This window comes from Dendrobates tinctorius, unplaced genomic scaffold, assembly GCF_039654945.1.
Source record: "Dendrobates tinctorius isolate UK_male_01 unplaced genomic scaffold, ASM3965494v1 ptg000116l, whole genome shotgun sequence".
NCBI lineage: Eukaryota > Metazoa > Chordata > Amphibia > Anura > Dendrobatidae > Dendrobates > Dendrobates tinctorius.
The window spans coordinates 25850459-25873601 of NW_027361784.1; the positions used below are offsets into that span (position 1 = coordinate 25850459).

Below are 23143 nucleotides of genomic sequence, written 5' to 3' on the forward strand. Positions count from 1 at the left end.
TCGATCCTTTGAAAGTCCGTAGTGAACAGAGCCGTAGCGAGCACGTGCGACCACTGCTCCGGGTGTAGGAACGCAGGGCGTCCAGAATCACTACCACCCCTTTCACATAGGAGGATGTGGGCCTTCATTCTCAAAATTTGTGGGAGAAGGGTCTCACCAGCTGGACCCCCCCCCCCCCCCCAGCAGTCACACATTTAGCATGTGGATATATATGGTTTAATGATACAGTTCCATATCAGCACCCAGAACTTTAAAACCTTACAGCCTTTAATCAGAGATGTGGACACCACGAGACCTGCGGGAGGCACCCAGCGGTATCAGATACAAGACCTTCGCAGCAGACGCGGTAAGTTGATCAGTGCGGCCTCCATGGATCGGACGCGTCTTCCCAACACATCCCACAGATGACACAGATCAAGGTCTCCAAATTCCCAGCTCTCAATCCGATCGGTCAGGTTCCCGGGCAGTTTTTGCAATGTGGCCAGGGGACAGCATCTTGCTGAATGGGCACTGCCATTAGCGACTTCGTGGATTGCCTGGTCACATAGGTGGTACATGTCACATCCACATGATGCCAGGACACAAGGTTTCACCGCAAAATGCTGACATCACTCTTCCACCAACGGCAATGTCTTCTTCTCATACTGCATCCTGGTGCCATCTGTTCACAAGGTCATGGATGCACACCGGCCAACCCCATAAGAAAAACATGATTCATCAGACCAGGCTGCCTCCTACTCCTCCATGGTCCAGGTCTGGTGCCCATTATAGGCACCTTCGGCCGATAACAGCAGGGTGCGATACGCTGCGTGTTCTACTTCTGACACCTTTCTATCAAACACTGCAGTAACAGTTTCAGCAATTTCGGCGACAGTAGCTTTTCTGTGGATTTAGACCAGACAGGTTAGTCCTCGCTGTGGACACCGACGCCATGACTGTCCGGTCACCAGTTGACCTTCCTCAGACCACTTTTGGAAGGCACTAGCCAGGACGGCTGTACAACTCTGATCCAGCCATCACATCTCGTTAGACGCTCAAATCCTGACACTTGCTCATTTTTCCAGGTTTCGACACATCAAACTGAAGAAGTGACGACAGAAGTTCTGCTCACGGACAGGAGCCATTGGCACGAGATAGTCAATGATCGATGTACACAAGGCCAGGAGAGCGGCGCAGAATCGGGTTTATTCTCTTACTCTCCATTCACATCCATCACTTAGTAGCAGAAAGCGACGTATGAGAAGATCAGATTCCTGACGCGTCTCGTTTAGTGCAAAGGGGGGGCTCAAGAGCCGATACGGTGGGCGACCGTTGCGTCTCATGACAGTACCGCAATAGGGGCTCAGCCCGTAGCAGCAGTGGCGTCAAAGCCAACCCCCCAATCTGAATAAAGAGGTGTTGATGGGATGTCATCGCAGCTGGGGGTCTAGTGAAGACCCCCCAATCCTTCACATTTGTTAACATTTTTCTGCTGCGTTTTACAGCACATGAAAAATATGCTGAAGAACTCAAAGTAAAAAATGCGGGAACACGGCCTAAAACAAACTAAAATTTGGTATTGCCTCAGAATATCAGGTGGTAGGAAAAAAAAGACAAACAAAAGAATGATTAAAAAACTGGTTTTAATTTTTTTTTTTCAATTCCACCCCACAAAGAATTCATTTTCTGCATTTCAATACAGGATTTTGTAAATTTGGTAAATTAAAAACTTCAATGTAATGTAAAAAATAAAATAAATAAAATCAAACAAAACAGTTTGGCTATGTGCACACGTGATGCATTTGCAGCAGAAATTTAAGCATCTCTAGGCAGAAAAAAGTGCCAAGTAAAAGACGTGCGTTTTAAGGCTACTTTCAGATTTGCGTTCGGAGGCGCAGGGCCGCCACTAAGCTCCACCCCCGGCCGCACCTCCTCCGGTCAGCTCCTCCTATGATCACATGACGCTGCATGCAACCAGCGTACCCTATATTTAGCGTTGGGTATGCTGGTCGTGCGCTGGTATGATTTTGCCTGCGCTTGCGCCCTTTTGGTGCTGCGCTGACGTGCGCCAAATGCACCGTGTTGCATTTTTGTGCGCTCGGCGCAGCGCCAAGAGGGCGCAAGCGCTGGCAAAAATCATACCAGCGCTCGGCCAGCATACCCAACGCTAAATATAGGGTACGCTGATCGGATGCAGTGACATGCGATCATAGGAGCTGACCGGATGCGCGGCCGCGGGCGGAGCTTAGCGGCAGCCCTGTGCTTCCGAACGCAAATCCGAAAGTAGCCTTAGTGCAGATTTTTGCCCACTCTCTGGTAAAATCTGCAGCAAAAACACAGATAGAATTAACATTTGAATTTGCATGGAAAAAAGTAAGAAAAGCTTGCATGGGACTTCAGGAATCACATTCATTCACTTTGCTGGTACTGGGAAATCCTTCAGGTTTGGTGACAGAACTGCACAGAAAACTAAAAAAATGTAACGTGTGCACACAGCCTTGTAGTTGGAGAAATACAGAGCTATGATTCTTGGAAGAAGAGGGGAAAAAAAAAAAAAACCTGGCCACGGAGGAAAGGGGAAATAGTGACTAGTTTTTGGACGTGGCACAAGACACGACTGATCATGATCACTGAGGCACGACTGACAGCTGTGCCGGAGGAATCCATCCACAGCTCTGCATTGAGCCGGTAAAGCCGAGCGATTCAAAGCAAAATCGGAATCTGCAGCTTTGGATGTGACTAGAGACACAATATAAGGCAACATCAATATGTGACACCATCTCCAATGTTCCTTTCTATGGGGAAAATAAAAAAAAAAAAAAAAATCAACAATACAACTGCTGCATGGCGGTGATCATCTGCAGTCCGCAGAGGCCGGAAGGTACCAGAGAGTCCACTTAAAACCTTTTTAATAAACAAATCTCAGGTTGTTTTTTCTTTTTTATTCCTTAACAACGTTGGAAGGAACAATTTTGTAATCTGCAGTCCGTCCCACCTGCTGACACAGGAGCCTGCAGAGCATCGCACAGGAGTGAGTCCGCCTTGTGCCCAAGTGAAGTATCAGTAGCCAAAATGTAAATCATCGCAGCCCCTTAAGAACACTTTGCTGATGTCGCTTCCCCTTTCGGCAGGGAGATTACAAGCTTTGAGAGGAGATGGAAGCGGCAGAGTGGAGGCAGCGGTGCCGTTGTCGGTAGTTTCTCTCTCTACCTCTCCCGTGTTTTCGGATTTTCTGTAAAAGTTCACAGTTCATAAAGTTATAAAGAAAAGATTTTAAAAAAAGAAAAAAAAAAGTTCAGTATCGCATGGGGACCTCATTGGTCGCCCAACCGAAATCCTTGACCCCAGTTGTGCCGTCCCCCGCCTCCTGCTTGTTCGTCTGCAGCTCGTCTGGCACTTGCTGGTGGAACGCCGAATCCTGATACTCCGGCTCTCCGACTGGGGAACCAACGGTATCTGAAAGAAAAGAAAAATATTGCTCATCCTGCAATGTGCAATGTGGCTGTCAATCACAGACCCTCTGGATCCCGACGGCGTGGAAACGGCGGCTGTGACGGCACGAGCAGGGACGACGCTCCGATACTGCACCACACGAGAGTAGGAATCTGCCGTCTGAGATAATCAGCAATATAACTTTGATCTACGAGTTGTGACAATTGTGGCGCTATGTCATACCTCTACCCAAAAAATTATTTTGTATGCACAATTTGCATTTGAAGGGTTAAACCAGCAGGCATCAGGAGTCACTCCACTGCCTACAGTCTGTGTGTGCAATCCACGATCTTACGAGTACAGTGGCCAGTACTCACAAGATCATGGGGACGGATATATCCCAAATTGGGCGCTAAGGGGTTAAGAAAGATTACGCTTCTACTTTCAGAATGAGAAAAAACATTTTTGGAGGATAATTAATGAATGTTGAATTCTAGGTGAAGGTAGCGAGTTAACTCACAAAAACTGTGGTGTGGAGAGGAAGCTCCTGCCCCCAAGGTCCATTGGATATTTGAACATTAAGAAGAAGTAAAGGTGTCCGACCAAATTACCGATCAGTTCATTGATGATCCTGAAACAGAGAAGGAAAAACGACCGATTCTTGTTACTAGGAGCTGCACTTCATTATGGCCTTTTCTAGAGATGGGCGGACACCTAGACGTTTGGGTCCGGTAAGTTCGGTCAAACAGTAAAAAAAAAAAAAAGTTCTGGTTCGGGAACCAGAACAGTACCTGGATCCCATTCACTTGAATGGAGGTTCCGAACATCCAGTTTTTGCCACGCTGTCATGTCCATGAATGACAGCACAGCAAACACTGCCTCTGATCGGTGGTAAAATAATTACTGCTGGTCGGAGATCTGCAGTTCCCACGATGTCAAATGACAGCTTGAGGCCGCAGCTGTGATCAGAGGTAAACAGTTTACCACTGGCGTCAAGCTCATGGGACTACTGCTCCCACCAGCCTACACCTGCTGCGGCTAATAGTTATACTCACCCAACACCCAATTCCATTGAAGGGCAAGAAGGAAGAGTTGGGCAAAGCAGCAGAATCAGAGCATCTAATAGATGAGCCTTTTCTGGGCGGCTGCGGGCTGCTATTTTTAGGCCGGGGGGGAGGAATATCCATGGCTCCTTACCAGCATGAGAATATCAGCCCCCAGCTGTCAGCTTTAACAAGGCTGGTTAAAAATAACTGTGTTGGGAACCCTCCATTCTTGATGACCAACCTTGCTAAAGCTGACAGCTGAAGGTTTCAGCCCCCAGCTGTGAGTTTTGCCTGGCTAGATATCAAAAATACGGGGAACCCAATCCGTTTTTTTTTTTGTTTTGTTTTTTTTTATTATTTAGAGTGCAGGTGCCGGCTGATGAATACTCCATCAGTTGCCACCTGTTCTCGCTGTTAATAGCGGCAGCAGGCTTTGGCTGATGTGAGCCGACGCCAGTGACCGGAGGTAAACTTTTTACCTCCAACTACAGCTGCAGGCTCATGCTGTCATCTGAGAGTGTGGGAACCATGGCTGTCTAACTGCCGGTAATTATTTTACCGGTCGATCAGAGGCAAACAGTAACATGAACTTCCTTGTAAAGTCCGTGTTCGGAGTCCATGGTGTTTGGTACGGACACGGAACTTTACTGTTCGGGTTCGCCCATCTCTTGTCGTTTAACATCTAGGACCTCCCTGCCACATCTAACAAGTCCTCCTGAACATTTAGGTCTGGGGGTGAGTGAGCATCATCAGAGGAACACGGTGTCCATATATAATTAGTTTCCTTTACAGACCAGGAGAGCACAGTGTGATACTTACGATCCTCCAATAATGTAGTTGAATCCAAGTATGACCCAGGGTAGATAGCATGCCTAAGGTACAGAGACACAGAGTGAGCAGCGCGGTGAGATCCCTCCATTACATCTACATTTGATTTTGTCGCTATCTTTACCATATAAGAGAGGATAATGGGCACAACATAGACACCAAGAAGGAGGATTCTTTTATACATTTTTATTTGGATCATTTTTGTTTGCTTTTTTCTTTTTTTAAATTAGAAGACCTAACTCTTAAGGTTGTGGTCTGTATGTTTAGGGGGTCTCATTTATTATTGAAGCCTCTGAATTCATGGGTCTGTATTTATTTAGAGGGCGTCATTTGGGGGTCACCACATTTGGGGGGGGGGGTCTGAACTCATGAAATGGTGACAAAAAAAATAAATAAATATATAACTCCAGCAATTAACTCTTTTGAGCTTCACTTTACAGTGTTCATTGCGCAGTAAAAACATTTCCTGATAACGTTATTCTCCAGGCTATATTATGTGTTGTGATCGCTGTTTGTTGCATTTTCTTTGGGTAAGGGGGCAGGACGAAGAGGTAATTAAAAAACTGCAATTCCAGCAGTTGGATTTTTTTTTTTTTTTATGCACATGTAATCGAAGTACATGTATCAAAGTACTTCTGGCAGTTATAACATGGATGAATGTGACACGCATCTCTATTCTCTTCATACAGGTAACCAGCTTTTCCAATCTCTGCTCTGAATCCACTCCTGTGTCTCCATTCAATGTCAGCAAGCAGTTAATCCTGAATGCTATCTATGTGTTTTCAACTCTGCAAACTTATATCTGGTATATAGTTTTTTTCAACTTACTCTGCTTGTCCCCTTATGTTGTGAGGTCAAGAAACTTTTCAAAGTGCTTTATGATCCATGTAGTGCTGGACATGTGTTTATTTGACCACAACATTTTATTGGGTCCTGGTGTCTCAATTTAGTGTAATTGATTAACGAGAAGAGAGAGCCAAAAAAAAAAAAAAACTTAGCCTTAACCTCCTATATATTCAGACATAGCTAGGGGGAGCATTTATGCAGGGGTGGCATTTATGCACATGTAATCGAAGTACATGTATCAAAGTACTTCTGGCAGTTATAACATGGCAGTTGGGCAGGAGACAGGCAAGACATTTATATACATCTACTCCCTGTACATTTGGAGTACAACAAATATATACCATATGCATTTGTGTAATTTATATCCTGGCCGCTGCATTCACACACATCCACCGCCCTGGCATTAACTCTCCACACTCCATCCATATTGGCCCCTCGCTTCTTTCCTCTCCTATGTATAGCACTCACGCTCTTTTCACATTGTTAAATTGCACAGATCCAGGCAGTCCCACCATTCAACACCAGAGACGCTCTCACAAATCACTTAACCATCTGCTCACTCTTTCTATCCTCCTTCTCCTAGTCGCAGGAGACATTGCTCCCAACCCTGGTCCCCCATGTTATAGAAAGTCAAACCCCCCCACTGCTACACTCAGAAACCCCTCTAATCTTATTAATATTCCCTGCATGCCATCTGTCTCTCTTAATTGTGCACTTTGGAATTCTCGCTCAGTGTGTAACAAACTCTCCTTCATTCATGACTTCTTCCTTTCTAATTCTCTTAACCTCCTGGCTCTTACTGAAACCTGGATCCAGCAGTCAGACACTACCGCTGCTGCTGCTCTTTCATACGGGGGGCTACACTTCTCTCATACCCCAAGATCAGACAATAGAGCTGGTGGAGGCGTTGGTCTGCTCCTATCACCAAAATGTACCTTTCAGGTTATCCCTCAAGTATCCTCACTTGTCTTCCCTTCTTTTGAGGTCCATGCCGTCAGACTCTACACCCCCTTCTCTATGCAAGTGGCGGTGGTATATCATCATCCCGGCCCCTCCCATCAGTTCCTGGATCATTTTGCCACTTGGCTTCCACATTTTCTCTCCTGTGACATCCCTACCCTCATCATGGGAGATTTCAACATCCCCATTGCTCTTCCCCTCTCCCCATCTGCTACTCACCTTTTATCTCTAACCTCCTCATTTGGCCTTTCGCAGCTTACTAATTCTCCAACGCATGAAGACGGAAACTCCCTCGACTTGGTTTTCTCTCGGCTTTGTGCGGTGGATGATTTTGCAAACTCCTCTCTCCCGCTCTCTGACCACAATCTTCTTTCATTCTCTATAAAGAACTGCCAGGCTGCTCAGGTCACCCCCACTGTCCTGACTTATAGAAACATACAGGCCATTAACACCCAGAAACTTCTGAAGAACTTGCAGTCTTCATTGGCCCCTATCTCCTCCCTCTCATGTCCTGATTCTGCATTGAAGCATTACAATGAAACACTTCAAAGTGCCCTGGATGAATTTGCACCCCCTATAAATAGAACACCATAACACAGATGGCGACAACCCTGGCACACGGTGCAAACACGTTTCCTGCAGCGGTGCTCCAGGTGCGCCGAACGTCTGTGGAGAAAATCCAATCTACACGAAGATTTCATCCATTTTAAGTTTATGCTTAGAACATACAACACTGCCCTTCACCTCTCCAAACAAACCTATTTCAACACCCTCATCACCTCACTGTCCAATAACCCGAAACGTCTCTTTGACACTTTTCATTCTCTACTCAATCCAAGAGTACAGGCCCCAACCACGGAGCTCCGAGCTGACGATCTGGCCAATTACTTCAAAGAAAAAATTGACCAGATGCGACAGGAAATTATCTCCAAATCCCCTCATACCATGCACTGTCCTCCCTCCCCCACTGCATCTAACTCACTCTCTGATTTTGAACCAGTCACAGAAGAAGAAGTAAGCAGGCTCCTTGCATCTTCTCGCCCAACTACTTGCACCAGTGACCCATTTCCGTCACATCTCCTCCAGTCCCTTTCCCCTGCTGTCACCCCTCACCTAACTAAAATATTTAACCTCTCTCTTCTGGTATTTTTCCCTCCTCATTTAAGCATGCCATCATACATCCACTACTTAAAAAACCATCCCTCGACCAAAACTGTGCTGCTAACTATAGACCTGTCTCTAATCTTCCCTTCATCTCTAAACTCCGGGAACGCCTGGTCCACTCCCGTCTTATCCGCTATCTCTCAGAAAACTCTGTTCTCGACCCTCTCCAATCCGGTTTCCGCTCTTTACACTCCACTGAAACTGCCCTCACTAAAGTCTCTAATGATCTGCTAACAGCTAAATCAAATGGTCATGCTAATTCTCTTGGATCTCTCTGCAGCATTCGACACTGTGGATCATCAGCTCCTCCTCACTATGCTCCATTCCATTGGCCTCAAGGACACCGTTCTCTCCTGGTTCTCCTCCTATCTCTCTGACCGCTCCTTTACTGTTTCTTTTGCCGGTTCCTCCTCCTCTCACCTTCCCCTTACTGTTGGGGTTCCTCAAGGATCGGTTCTAGGCCCCCTCCTCTTCTCCTTGTACACTGCCCCTATTGGTCAAACAATCAGTAGATTTGGTTTCCAGTACCATCTCTATGCTGATGACACGCAATTATACGCTTCTTCTCCTGACATCACGCCAGCCTTTCTAGAAAACACTGGCGATTGTCTAAACGCTGTGTCTAATATCATGTCCTCACTATATCTGAAACTGAACCTGTCAAAGACTGAACTCCTGGTGTTTCCTCCCGCTACTAATGTACCTATACCCGACATTGCTATTTCTGTGTGTGGTTCCACTATTACTCCCCAGCAACATGCCCGCTGTCTTGGGGTCATACTTGATTCCGAGCTTTCCTTTGCCCCCCACATTCGATCACTGGCTCGCTCTTGTCATCTGCACCTCAAAAACATTTCTAGAATTCGACCTTTTCTTACTTTTGACTCTGCAAAAACTCTTACTGTTTCTCTTATTCATTCTCGTCTCGACTATTGTAACTCTCTTCTAATCGGTCTCTCTCTTACCAAACTCTCCCCTCTCCAATCTGTCTTAAATGCTGCAGCCAGGATCATATTCCTCACCAATCGTTACACCGACGCCTCTACCTTGTGCCAGTCATTACACTGGCTACCCATCCACTCCAGAATTCAGTATAAACTTATTACCCTCACCCACAAAGCCCTCCATGGCTCAGCACCACCCTACATCTCCTCCCTTGTTTCAGTATACCACCCTACCCGCGCCCTCCGTTCTGCTGATGACCTGAGGTTAGTATCCTCAATAGTCAGAACCTCCCACTCCCGTCTCCAAGACTTTACACGTGCCGCGCCAATTCTTTGCAATGCACTTCCCAGGTCAATACGATTAGTCCCCAATCCCCACAATTTTAAGCGTGTCCTGAAAACGCATTTATTCAGACTGGCCTATCGCCTCAACACATTAACCTAACCTATCCCTGTGTGGCAGAGCCAAAAGTTTTACCATAACCAGGTTCCCCGCATCATGTTCCCACATGCTTTATGCATCCATTAGCCCTCTGTGTCTGTACTGTTACACACTTAACATTATGGCTGGTCCATACAATCAGAGCAACTGTTACCACCCACCTTTCGTGTCTACCTCTTTCCTCATAGACTGTAAGCTTGCGAGCAGGGCCCTCATTCCTCTTGGTATTTGTTATAATCTACTGTATGTGATTATTGTTATGCTGTAATGTCTATTGTCTGTACAAATCCCCTCTGAAATGTAAAGTGCTGCGGAATATGTCGGCGCTATAAAAATAAAATTTATTATTATTATTTTTTCTTTACGCCATTTACCAAAAGGGTTAATTTAATAATTTTTTTTGATCAAATTCTAAATAAAGTTTCAACTTTTTTTTTTATTTTTTATTGTTTATCATTTCTTTATTTTCACATTGGAAAAGAGCAGAGGGGATTCAGACTGTTTTTTTTTTTTTTTAAATTCTCTTATTTTTACCTCTCTTTGGAGGACTTTAATTGGCGATCATTTGATTGCTTGTAGTAACTACTGCAAAACTGTCATGGCAGCCCATCTGCCCCTCATTGGAATGGGAGGGTGGGGAATACAGGGGCATGAAATGCTGCCCCCCCCCCCAAAAAAAAAGCCTCTGTCAGAGACCGATGGTGGCTAAACGGCAGCGATTGGAGCCGGCGCCGGCTGTATAACGCAACTGTAGCCCACTTATCTCCTAATCCCGCACACCGGAACATCCTACACAGGAAGGGGTTAATATCGGGGGAGGGGAAGGGCGGAATTCAGAATCATCACATCTATAACGTAAGGCAGCCACAGATCATTAATCACACAGCCGCCTGCACACAGAAGATCTGCAACTCCCGTACCTTGAATCTTGTGCCGAACCAGAAAGACACGATCATATCCCGATTCAGCTGGGACCAGACGTACAGGACGGACATGATCAGGGGGATCATCAGCAGCTGAAAGGCAAAAGGGGACGGTCACAATTTACGTGCAGCTTTCCATTTATTGACAGCAAGCAAAGGTTCTATACAAAAAAAAAAAGTAATCAAGCACAAAGTATACAAGAAAGTTACCGGAACTCATCACTATAAAAACAATTACGCTTTACTTAGAAAAAAAAACTATTTTGCTTTTCTTAGATGAGGTGAATAGAAAAACATTACAAAAACAAATTTAAATAAAAATAATATACACATTTTCTTAAAAGACACAGTGTAAGGCTCTGATCTTACCTGCATGTCCATGATTACTCCTGTGATCTACCAAAGCAAATGTTAAGAAAATTCTTCTTACAGAAAGTTTCATCAGTTACTTCCCTTTTAAATGAAACCTATTCTTGAAAAGAAGGCAGCCGACCAGAAGAAAACCCCTTTCCAAGGATATTGACACCTCTGGGGAATTTACTTCTACTTCAATGCCTGCATCATTTACGGATTCAAGAGCAGCTGAAAGTCCAACTTCAGTTATAAATCCACTTAGAAGGGATATCCGGACAAGCTCGCTGAGGGTTTCCCTGGTGACTCATTCGACAGTCTGCCATGTACTGTGGTAACTTTACAGCAGCCAAATAACCGAAAATTCTGGATGAAAACTGCAAACATTACTAGTAACCAAAAATACATTTTAGTAAATTAAAAATCTTTGTCTGTGCTGATCATTAATCCCCCTCCCCAGGTCCAGCGCAGAGTCTCTGCCACAGACCTGGTTTGTCTACAATGCCGATGCCACGTTTACAGCGCTGAAGCCGATCGATCCGCTCAGCAGCTCTGCCTGTGCAGACTCAGGGCTGGACCGGGGGAGGGTGATTAATACTCAATGTGTTTTTAATAACTGCCACGGAGTATAGCGCAGTTTTCAGAAAGTGGACAAGCCATTTAACATGTTTCATAGGGATTACTCACTTTCCACTCCCTACTCCCAGGAACAGCGGAGCTCCAACAATGGGGCCGAGGACATGGTTATCTAAAAGCAGAGGCCTGTGCCCAACCCAGGACACGTCGGAGGGTGCGGACACAAATGGGGTACTGCACCTTTAAAGGATACAACAATACAGATCCAGTTGAAGAGGAGCATGAACACGTAATCTGCGGGCCGCCCGTCAAATGCACCTGGAAAATACAAGTGGAAAAAAAAAAAGAGGTGAAGTTCCTACATCACAGTTACTGCTATAGCGGAAAAGCGCATGGAGTAGCAATTCCATAACATTTCTACTGGGAGGCACCATTCCAGAGCGCGGCTCCGGGGTCACGTGCCCGCTCCAGCAGGACGAGCGCCTTACCCGTTTCCAGTCGGCTGGAATACTGATACAGGAAATACAGGTTCACCATGTAGAGGAATCCTGAGCCGGGGCCGACCGGGAAATAAAACGTGGCGCTGACCGGTCTCCATATCTGTGCAAATATAAAGAGGAGATTACAGGAGAGGCCTCACCGAGTGCACCGCTCCCCGAGAGCCACCGACACCGCGCTACGGGGCCCGGGACACACAGCCTGTACAGACCCCCAGGAGTCAGAGCAGAGCTCCCACTGGTAAAGCCGGCCCCTCTAACGGTGACGTGGTGCCCCCCAGTGCAGGACTTTGGATGTGCCCCATCATTATTTCCCCAGTAGGAACAGCAATTCCCACATCCACCAGAATCAGCGCAGTCCTCCCCCTAGCAGTCACAAAAGAGCTCATTTGGTACCCCATTAATCACAGATCATCTCTCCCTACTTTCCCAGTAGTCACAGCAGCTCCCCAGTAGTGAAAGCAGGCCTAATATGAATAGCCCAACTAATTTGAGCAATCCTCTACGACAACCCTAAAAGTCAGTCGGCACCCCCCCACCCACCCAAGAATTTACAGTAACTCTCACCTTCATGCCCCAGTAATCAGAGCAGGCCTCTCCCCTTGTTGCCAGTGTTCACAGCAACTCCCCACATCTGCCATCAGTTAATTTCCCTTAGTAGTCATAGCAGGCGACTACCCCCAATAATCACAGCAGGTCTCTGCCTACTTTCCAACTTTTCACATCACCCTGAAGAGTCAGAAGAACCCCACAACTTCCTCCTCACTGGTCACAGCAGAAGCTCCCCTCTACCCCAGTAGTCACAGCAGGTCTTTCTCTTATTTCCCCATAGTCATTGCAGCTTCCCCAGAGCCTCAAGAGTCAGCGCATACTACCCTTTCCCCAGAAATCAAGCAGGATTGTGGACCCTTCCCAGCCTCTATATTTGATGTCACAACAAGAAATCCCAAACCAACCCCCAGTAGTCACAGCAGGGTCTCCCTCTGATGTATTGTGCTCCCTGCACTGATGTCTATTGTCAGAAACAACCGCTGACGATCAGGGCCCTGAACAGCCACTCCTAGAATAAAGTCACCATGTGAAGAGTCAGCAGATCACCGCGAGATTTGTGCATTAATTCTCTGCTGTCAGCAAAGAAGAACGTTCGAATTTACATCCAGAAACCCTGGTTTGTCACAGATGAAGGTTTGGTACACTTGCAGCCAGTCTGGAGAATCCTGATCAACATCAGCACAAATCACTTTCCAGTCCTGACACCTGACAGTTTGCTACAATGTATCAGGACAGTTAGATAACTTTCACCACTACCACCTCCTCCAGCGTAGGGAGCAGGGGTAACTAATAAGTTTCCAAATCATCATTACTGTTAAGAGTTTAGCTAAGTCACCTTCCTGTGTCTACAGAAGACCCCTCATTCTATCGGACGTTGGGATCGCAACAGGTTGTAAAGCAAGTCTTACTTCCGCAGACAAGTGTTATTTGCCAGACTGACATCTAGTGGCCAGGATGAAAACTGCACTTCATTATTTGTCACAAAAACAGTGAATTTTTTTTTTTTCTTTTATGGATGTCACTTTTAAATGATTGTGTTCCTTTAAACAAAGAATAAAAATGACTTTAATTGTACAGTGAGTGACAGATCACCTGCTGCTCTGCGCCCCCCTGGGAGCTGTGCAGAGAGAAGCATGGCAGGTGCAGTCATGTCCCCGTGTTACGCTTCCTGACATGTAAATCACCGGGGGAGGGACAGCGGCAGACGCTCTCGTATCCGGAATTATAATACAGGGATGTGATTGGTCCATGTCCTCCTGGACGGACGCCGGGTCACACGGCACCGGGACACGCTTATTCACGGACGCCGGGTCACACGGCACCGGGACACGCTTATTCACGGACGCCGGGTCACACGGCACCGGGACACGTTTATTCACGGACGCCGGGTCACACGGCACCGGGACACGTTTATTCACGGACGCCGGGTCACACGGCACCGGGACACGTTTATTCACGGACGCCGGGTCACACGGCACCGGGACACGTTTATTCACGGACGCCGGGTCACACGGCACCGGGACACGTTTATTCACGGACGCCGGGTCACACGGCACCGGGACACGTTTATTCACGGACGCCGGGTCACACGGCACCGGAACACGTTTATTTACGGACGCCTGGTCACACGGTACCGGGACACTTTTATTTGCGGACGCCTGGTCACATGGGATAGGGAAATAACAAAATAGTGAAGAAACTGTATAAAATCTGAATATTTAACCCCTCAATGATGCAGACTTTTTTTTATTCCTCCCTTACTATAGCCAACTTTTTTTTTTTTATGGAATGAATGACCCCATCCATTTTATTACATAATTGACTTAGAAAAACAGAAAACATTTTCAAATGTGTTGAAATGATGAGAAAAACAGTTTTTTGGGGGAGGGATGTTAGTGGGGGGGGTTAATATTTACAACTTTTATTATATGGCAAGACTGACAGGTCAGCACGATTCTCCAGGTAAGTCTGACTACGGCCATACTAAACTCGTATATTTTGGGTTTATTTTTAATATTTCAGTGACAAAAAAAATCAGAATTAAAAAAAATAAATAAATGTTGGTTTGTGTTGTCGCCATTTCCTGAAACCCATAACTTAGGCTACTTTCACACTTCAGGTTTTCGGCGTCAGGCGCGATCCGGCGTCGTGCCGGAACGCCGGATCCGGCAAATGTTTCTGAAAACCGGATGTGACGGATCCGGTTTTCTGCCGGATCCGTCTTTTTCTGGACAGACAAAACCGGATCCGTCTCATCCGGTTCATCCGTTTTTCTATCCGTTTTTTCGACGGATTACGCCGGATCCGGTTTTTAAAATTGACCCTTGTGGCCTTCCGAACGGGATTGGCTACTGGAAAACTATATATAGCGTGTTCCTACAGCCCTTCTTTGACAGGTTGTAGAGGAGAAAGTGCAGGTTGGAGAGAAGAGCAAGTTACTGGCGAAGATGGATGTTGTGATTGGAAATATTTTGAAGAATTTGGCGGATTTTACAGCGGAGGCGAATCGTTTGAGGGTGATTGTTCTGGAGAAGGAGAGAGCGAGACAGCAGCGCATCAGGCATCGTAGACAACGTTTGTGGATCCACCCCATCACAGCCAAGAGAATGACGCGTGGGGTCTATTCTACACTATGCATGGACCTTCGACGAAACCCGGATAAATTTTTTGGATATGTTAGGATGAAAATGGAGAATTTTGATTACTTGGTGGAGCGCATTGCACACCTCATAAGAAAAGCGGACACCTATTGCCGCTTCTCTGTTTCACCCGCAGAGCGTCTGATGGTGACTTTAAGGTAAGCCACATTTATTGGATATGCTCGCATCAGAGCACACTTTCACTGCTATCTTGTTGGTGGTAATTTGTATCTCCAAGTGTTATATTTCAGTTTTGGTATGTAATGCTGTGATTTAAAACTAATTTATTGTTTTTTAATTCCCCACAGATTTCTTGCAACTGGAGAATCCCTTTCGTCACTGCATTTCCAGTACAGACTCGGGATTTCCACCATATCTGGAATTGTGAAGTACACATGCCGTGCACTGTGGGACTCCTTAGCTGAAGAGTTTTTACCAGAGCCCACAACAGAGAGGTGGATTGAAATTGCTGACAAGTTTCAACAGATATGTCAGTTTCCAAACTGCTTGGGCGCTGTGGACGGGAAACATATCCGCATTGTAAAGCCAGCTGGATCGGGATCGGAATATTTCAATTACAAGAAATATTTTTCAATTGTCCTCATGGCCATCGCTGACGCGGAATACAAATTTATTGCTGTTGATATTGGGGCCTATGGCCGCTCCAATGACTCTCAAGTTTTCAAACTGTCTGCCATGGGGCGTAAACTGTATGGAAACACCTTCGAGTTCCCACCACCTAGACCGCTGCCGCAAACATCTGGTCCACCTATGCCATTTGTCTGTGTAGGGGATGAAGCCTTCCAGCTGTCAGAACACCTTTTGAAACCGTACTCTAGCAGAGGATTGACAAGAACAAAACGCATTTTTAATTACCGCCTCACAAGAGCAAGAAGAATGGTTGAATGTACCTTTGGTATTCTGACAGCCAAATGGCGGGTCCTATTGACTGCGATCAACCTCAAGACAGAAACTGTGGACGAGGTGATCAAAGCTTGCGTGGTACTCCACAATTTTGTTATCTGCAAGGAACCCATTTCCATTGAGGACACCTCTGAAGAAACCACCTTGCAAGATTACCATGACATTACCACTAGAAGTTCTGTGACAGTTTCAGTAATGAGGGACAATTTTGCACTATACTTTATGTCACCTCAAGGCAGAGTACACTGGCAGGATGACAGAGTGTGAAAGATTTGTGCCCAACCAAACTTGTGTACCTTCTGGACCAACAGTATATACCTTTGCCAACCAAAGTTGGCTATCTTGTCATGGTCTCTATTTTTAGCTTTAGGCCACAGGTGTGTACCTGGTTGTGTTTTATGCAAAGTATTTCACCTTTTAACAAAAGTTGTGTACATTGTTAGGAAATCACCAACAATAAACACAACTTTTTAGGTGAAATACTTTGCTTCAAACACAACCAGGAACACAACTGTGGCAAAAAGCTAAAATTTACCCACAGTTATATACCTAGTTTTGAATACCATTTCACCTTTTAAATACCCTGTATTTAACCATTTTCACCGCAGAAAGAAATGACAGACAACCAGTGTAAAATAATTTAACTTTTATTGAAAAATGTTTTTTTTAGTAAACTTTTTTAAAATTTTAATAAACTTGTTTAATAAAACTTTGAAACTATAAAACTGAAACCATAAAACTGGTCATTTTTATTTAAATACACACATTATAATTCTGTGTAGTGTGTGGTGGAAATACTGCTGTAGGGGCTGCGGGACACTTCGACACTGGGAGTGTGGAGAGAGGACTGGGATCGTGGTGGGGAAGGAACAGTTAGAGGTGAAGGTGTGGAAAAAACTACAGAATGGGTGGACATGTGGGAAGCAGAAGAGGTGGTGGGTGGTGGAGTGGAGGGTTGGGCAGGGACTGTAGGAGCAGATGATGTTGATGGCAAGTTGTATGGGGAAGGAGTTTGGTACGGGGCAGGTTGCTGGAAGTGGGGAGATGTCTGGTACGGGGCAGGTTGCTGGAAGTGGGGAGATGTCTGGTACGGGGCAGGTTGCTGGAAGTGGGGAGATGTCTGGTACGGGGCAGGTTGCTGGAAGTGGGGAGATGTCTGGTACGGGGCAGGTTGCTGGAAGTGGGGAGATGTCTGGTACGGGGCAGGTTGCTGGAAGTGGGGAGATGTCTGGTACTGGGGAGGTTGCTGGTACTGGGGAGTTTGCAGGTGCTGGGGAGGTGGATGGTGCTGGGGAGGTGGATGGTGCTGGGGAGGTGGATGGTATGTAATAGGAGGGGGAGGATGGAAAGTGGCTGGAGGTGGATGGTATGTAATAGGAGGGGGAGGATGGAAAGTGGCTGGAGGGGGTGAAGGTGGAGGAACTACTGTGGTGGGAGGAGGAGGAGGTTGGGAGGTAACTTGCTGGAGAGCAGCGTGGCATGAATGCATTACATGCATCTGCTGGGCAGGAGAGAGCGTTTCCATGCGCTCCACAACAGACCTGAAAAAGGTGTGGTTTGGCGAAGATCTTGCTTCTGAATGCATGGTTTGCAGAAGTGTCTTCACCTCCAGAATGCTGGAGTTGATCTGCTGATAGCCTGCAGAGATTTGCTCTGACAAGACTTTTAGACAGTTCTGGAAAGATGCATTCAGATGCAAGAACTCTGGCGCATAAGTCTTTTCCTGACCCCTCTGCCGCTGCCGCCCAGTACCCGCAGGTGTACTAGAGGTGGCAGGGGCAGAAGGGTGGGGTAAAGGGAAAGCGATCTCCTCACCAGCAGCTTCATGTAATGTAGGCGGCCACGATGCTCCTGTGCTGGTGGATGGGACAGATGGGTCGAATGTGTGGGAAGGCTGGGAAGGTGCAGATGTACCGGGGCGGTCGAAGTGTCCCTCGGTGCCGGTCTCCTCAGGGATCGCCTCAGAAGGGTCCAATCGTGCCGGCTCCCGAGTGCTGCTCACCGTGCTGTGGAATAAAGAGAAAAAAAAACAATTAAAATACTGACATGGTATGGCCCTGGCTGAAAATTTTTTTTACATATAACATTTTTTTTCACATGTGGTGTGTAATCCTTCTGGTGAACATTGTTTCCCGGAGGAACGACAGGGCTTGTGCGTACTTGTACTTGCTCCTGCGTCCTCCAGATCCACTCGGGGCCCGCATCTCTTTATTGAACTCCTTCTTGAAACGATCCCTCACAGACCGCCACCGATTCACAATTCTGTTCCCTGAAACAAGAAAGGAGTGGTTAGTATACAACATCAGTGTTTCCCAAACTCCAGTCCTCATGGTCCCCAGGGGTCATGTTTTCATGATTTCTATAGTAAATAGAAATCCTGAACACATGATCCGTGGGGACCACGAGGACTGGAGTTCGGGAAACACTGGTTTACATCAAGCAACCGGTACTGTATATACTTACGCTCTTTAATCTGGGCCCGAGCTTCGAGGTCCTCCCAGCGGCCCACAAGGAGAGAACAGATTTCCTCCCAGAGTCGTCGGGTAACAATCAGGTCAGCGTGGCGGCGGTCAGCCATATTCCAGAGCGGCTCCCTTTCTCTGACGAGATCGATGAGGCGGTCCACATCAATCCCTCCATCCTCACCGTCAGAGTCGGGAGCACGCTGTGAAGGCTGTTAAATAAAAAGACAAAAATAACATAATTAGCCTCCACAAAAGAAATGAAATAAAAAGTGCAAAAAAACAAAGCAAAAATATTTATACTTACACGCTGGTGACCGCCACGTTGCTGTCGCCGACGACCCTGGGAGGCACTGCGAGGACCTCTTGGCCAAGCACCAGATTGGGAAGACTAGAGAAGAAAACAAAAAAAGTTATGTCTTTGGATGTAGGCATTTGTTTGCTGTGTGTGGTCTGCAGAACATTGTTTTCTATGTGTAGTGTGATGTTGTGTTTCTGCGTTTGATGCAAAAAACTTACCAATTGTGAGCCCACTCCAAGCGTCTGTCCACCCCTTCCTTCTTCTTCTGGGAGCTCCTCTTCATCTTGTGATTCCTGTTTTGAAATAAAAGGCAATGAATAGACATATATTACAGAGATGATGGATTTTGGAAATAAAAACTTACCGTCAAACGCTGACGATGCGAGGGAGGGCTCCCAGAAGATGTGCTGTCCTCTTGCTGGCCAGACTCCATGGCTGTGGGTGGTGTTACAGCTGCTGCCAGTGAAGCCAGTGCTGCTGCTGCTGCTGCATCTCTTGGGCGGCTGTTGAATAAAGAGAAACAAAGGGCCAATGAATATCTTGATATTCAATAGCCCTAGTTTGGAGGAATGGGGGATTTGATAATTACCGTCTCTCATCTGCTGCTGGCCTCCCCTCCTCAGCATGTTCTATTTGCTGCTCCATTTGGGGTGGTGGTGGTGCGGATGGTGCTGCAGTGGTCTCCTGCCTTCTCCTGCGCCTGGTTGCTGTCTTGGGTGGCATGTTGGGTGTGGCTGTGGGTCCCACTGTCTTGCTTTTATATATGTCTTGTGGGCAGAGCTACTGAGCATGCTCAGACCAAAAAACCGGATCCGGCCGACGGATCCGGCTTTCGCCGGATCCGGCGCATTGCGGCGCTCATAGGCTTTCATTGTGTGAAAAAGCCGGACGCGCCGGATCCGGCGTGTCCGGCTTTTTCGACGGAGACAAAAAACGTTACAGTCACCGTTTTTTCCAGACGCCGGATCGCGACACATTGCCGGATCCGGCGAAAACCGGATGAAACGCATGGCCATCCGGCGCGATCCGTCGCAAATGCAAGTCAATGGGGGGGAAAACGGATCCGGCATTGCATTTCGCCGGATCCGGTTTCTGTCAAAAGCGCCGGATCGCGCCTGACGGCGAAAACCTGATGTGTGAAAGAGGCCTTACGGTACTTTTCTGTCGAGGGCTTGTTGTCGAGCAGATGTTTTTATTGTTTTCCATTGCATTTTTTGGGGCGGCATGGTGACCGACCACGGCAATACTGAGGTTTCGATTGTTTTTCTACGGCGTTTGCAAGGGATGAGTAGAAGGCTCTGCAGACGCCTGGTCCAGAGGCCGCGCTGTTATGTGACAGGAGCCCTGCGATTCACCTGCTGGAATCCTCGGCGCCTCTTGATTAGTCGGCCTGGCACAGTCATTGTTTTGGCGCAAAGCACGCAACACACTGTGACAGGCCGGAAAATCAAAAGAGGACGCCGGCAGGAAGGAGAAGGCGGCGGCTCGCGCAGGGATCTCATCTGGTAGCCACAGGGCACCGATCTGTCCACTAGATCCTGAGAATCCATTTGCTCATCTGCAGCTCTTAACACATGGGTCTAATAAAGATTATGGTCTCCTATGAAGCATCTAGAAGGAGCCAACTTGCTTCTGGCTGCCATGTCAACCCATGTTATCACTCTGCGGGCTGGTGGTGATAAGCACCCTGAAGGATGCCCGGGTAGGATGGCGACACGGTAATGCTGCTGTAAGCGAACGACGTTGGCATTTAAATGGTTAAACAGCAGCGATTGGAGGAAACTCTGATTGCGACTGTTACGCTGTGTGCACACTAGAGTGACCGGATCTCTAATGGGGGAATAAAATGTCGGAATCTTGTTCGTCTGGACCCCACAAAACGATTCCCCTTTCCAGATATTGAGATAGCCAAAATTTGAGCTCGATCAAACGACGTTAACCCGTGCCGCTCGTCACTCACAGTTTGAAAAAAGGCCAAAAATTTGGATTTTTTCAAACTTTGAGCGACGATCAGCACGGGTTAACGTCATTTGATCAAGCTCAAATTTTGGCTCTCTCAATATCTGGAAAGGGTAATCGTTTTGTGGGGTCCAGACGAACAAGATTCCGACATTTTTTTCCCCCCCATTAGAGATCCGGTCACTTTAGTGCACACGCTGCAGATTTTGCAAAATCCGCATGTAAATCCTTAGGTCAAAAGACCTGCGGTTTGACACCTCTACTATGGAGCAGGTGTGAAACCGCTGCGGAATCCGTACAAAGAAGTGGCATGCTGCGGTTTTGAAACCGCGGAAAAATCTGCACTGCAGTTTTTGTTTTCCATAGAAAATAAAAGGTACTGTACACTGCAGCAAAAACTGCTGCGGATCCGCAGGGCCAAATCCGCTGCGGATCCGCAGCGTGTGCACACACCCTTAAAGTGGCACTGGCCCCTGTACAACGCAGCCAGCACCGCTGCTCGATCCCCCCGGCTAAAGATCACTGTCAGTTTATACTCCCTGGATCATCCCCCCTTTAAAACTCTATTATTCACATGACTGACACGGACGGGCTCAACAGGAAGTCTATGGAGGGCGCCCTCAGTCTGCGCCGTGCGTTCATCGCCCTCGGCACCCGGACCACCAGCGGCCAGAAGCTCACACATCTCTACTAGCTGCACTTTTTGCATTTACTACATATTAACATTTGCTCCGTTCTTGAGACGGTAACACATTTCTTCATAGCTCGTTGCCATGGAGACCGACCACCGCTGCCATCCAGCTTGTGAGCACCGCAGCAGAGACTGGCCGGGATTAGGAGGTAACCGAGCGGCTCACGTTCTGCCACCTACAGGTGGTGGTCGGTCTCCATGGCAACGAGCCGTAAACAAAACGAAAGAGTCGACGCCTCAAGAAGCAGCTGGAAACGCTAAGGAGGAAATGGTGAAAGCGCTCGTGTTTATTACCAGAAGCTTATGGGGACGGAGAGACCCCTGGAAATGAATCCATGTGACCTAGGGTTTCCATGGAAACCGCAGATGTGTCCAAGTGATGATGGACACACAGTCCGGGGGAGAGAGACCACCATGGCCACTGCACACAGCGGGGGGAGCAGCCACTCACCCAGGGCATGCTGGGAGGTGTAGTTCCCACCGGTCACTGTAGGCGGCGGCAGCGGCGGGGACGTTACCTGGAACTTGTGCAGGAAATACTCCGGCCACAGGATCAGGTACATGGGGTTGATGAGGCCGAGCTTCCCCAGTAAGGGAACAGCTATGGAGCTGGCGAACCAGTACCGGGTGATGAGCGGGATGCTCCGGAACCAGTCCCCGAGGTCCGACATGGTGAGAACGGCGGCGGCAGCAGAGACACCGGGTCCGGTACCTGCGCCCCCAGCACTGACGTGTCCGCTCAGAGTTCGCCTGCCGAGTGACGTCACCGCCGCTTCCTGTCAGCTGTCATCGCCAGGCCACGCCCAAACAGGCTTTCTGGGGAGGGGGCGGGGCAAGTCACGTGGTGTGTTCCGGCCCCTCACGTGACGAGATCAGAAAGCAAGAGTCACGTGATACTTTCTGGTTGCGGGGCCTGCTGGGAGTTGTAGTTTATTATTATTATTACTTCTCAGATGTCTCTGGCCTGCCGGTGTGGTGCCTCAGATGTCTCCGGCCTGCAGGTGTGGTGTCTCAGATGTCTCTGGCCTGCAGGTGTGGTGTCTCAGATGTCTCTGGCCTGCAGATGTGGTGTCTCAGATGTCTCTGGTCTGCAGGTGTGGTGCCTCAGCTTTCTCTGGCCTGCAGGTGTGGTGTCTCAGATGTCTCTGGTCTGCAGGTGTGGTGTCTCAGATGTCTCTGGCCTGCCGGTGTGGTGCCTCAGCTGTCTCCTGCCTGCAGGTGTGGTGTCTCAGATGTCTCTGGCCTGCAGGTGTGGTGTCTCAGCTGTCTCTGGCCTGCAGGTGTGGTGTCTCAGATGTCTCTGGCCTGCAGGTGTGGTGTCTCAGATGTCTCTGGTCTGCAGGTGTGGTGCCTCAGCTTTCTCTGGCCTGCAGGTGTGGTGTCTCAGCTGTCTCTGGCCTGCAGGTGTGGTGTCTCAGCTGTCTCTGGCCTGCAGGTGTGGTGTCTCAGCTGTCTCTGGCCTGCAGGTGTGGTGTCTCAGCTGTCTCTGGCCTGCCGGTGTGGTGCCTCAGCTGTCTCTGGCCTGCAGGTGTGGTGCCTCAGATGTCTCTGGTCTGCAGGTGTGGTGTCTCAGCTGTCTCTGGTCTGCAGGTGTGGTGTCTCAGCTTTCTCTGGCCTGCAGGTGTGG

At 47.8% G+C, this 23143-nt stretch overlaps 1 protein-coding gene across 1 annotated transcript; it reads right to left on the reverse strand.

The window, feature by feature from the left end:
- Window positions 1-1605: 1605 nt before the first annotated feature.
- Window positions 1606-22586, reverse strand: DERL1 (derlin 1). The gene is made up of 8 exons (XM_073590281.1): window positions 22035-22586; window positions 11980-12091; window positions 11745-11809; window positions 10934-10960; window positions 10562-10657; window positions 5277-5329; window positions 3932-4042; window positions 1606-3435 (listed from the first exon to the last, which is right to left on the reverse strand). Exons 1-8 carry the CDS (start codon window positions 22185-22187, stop codon window positions 3294-3296), a joined length of 759 nt encoding a protein of 252 aa, XP_073446382.1. The 5' UTR covers window positions 22188-22586; the 3' UTR covers window positions 1606-3293.
- Window positions 22587-23143: the final 557 nt, after the last annotated feature.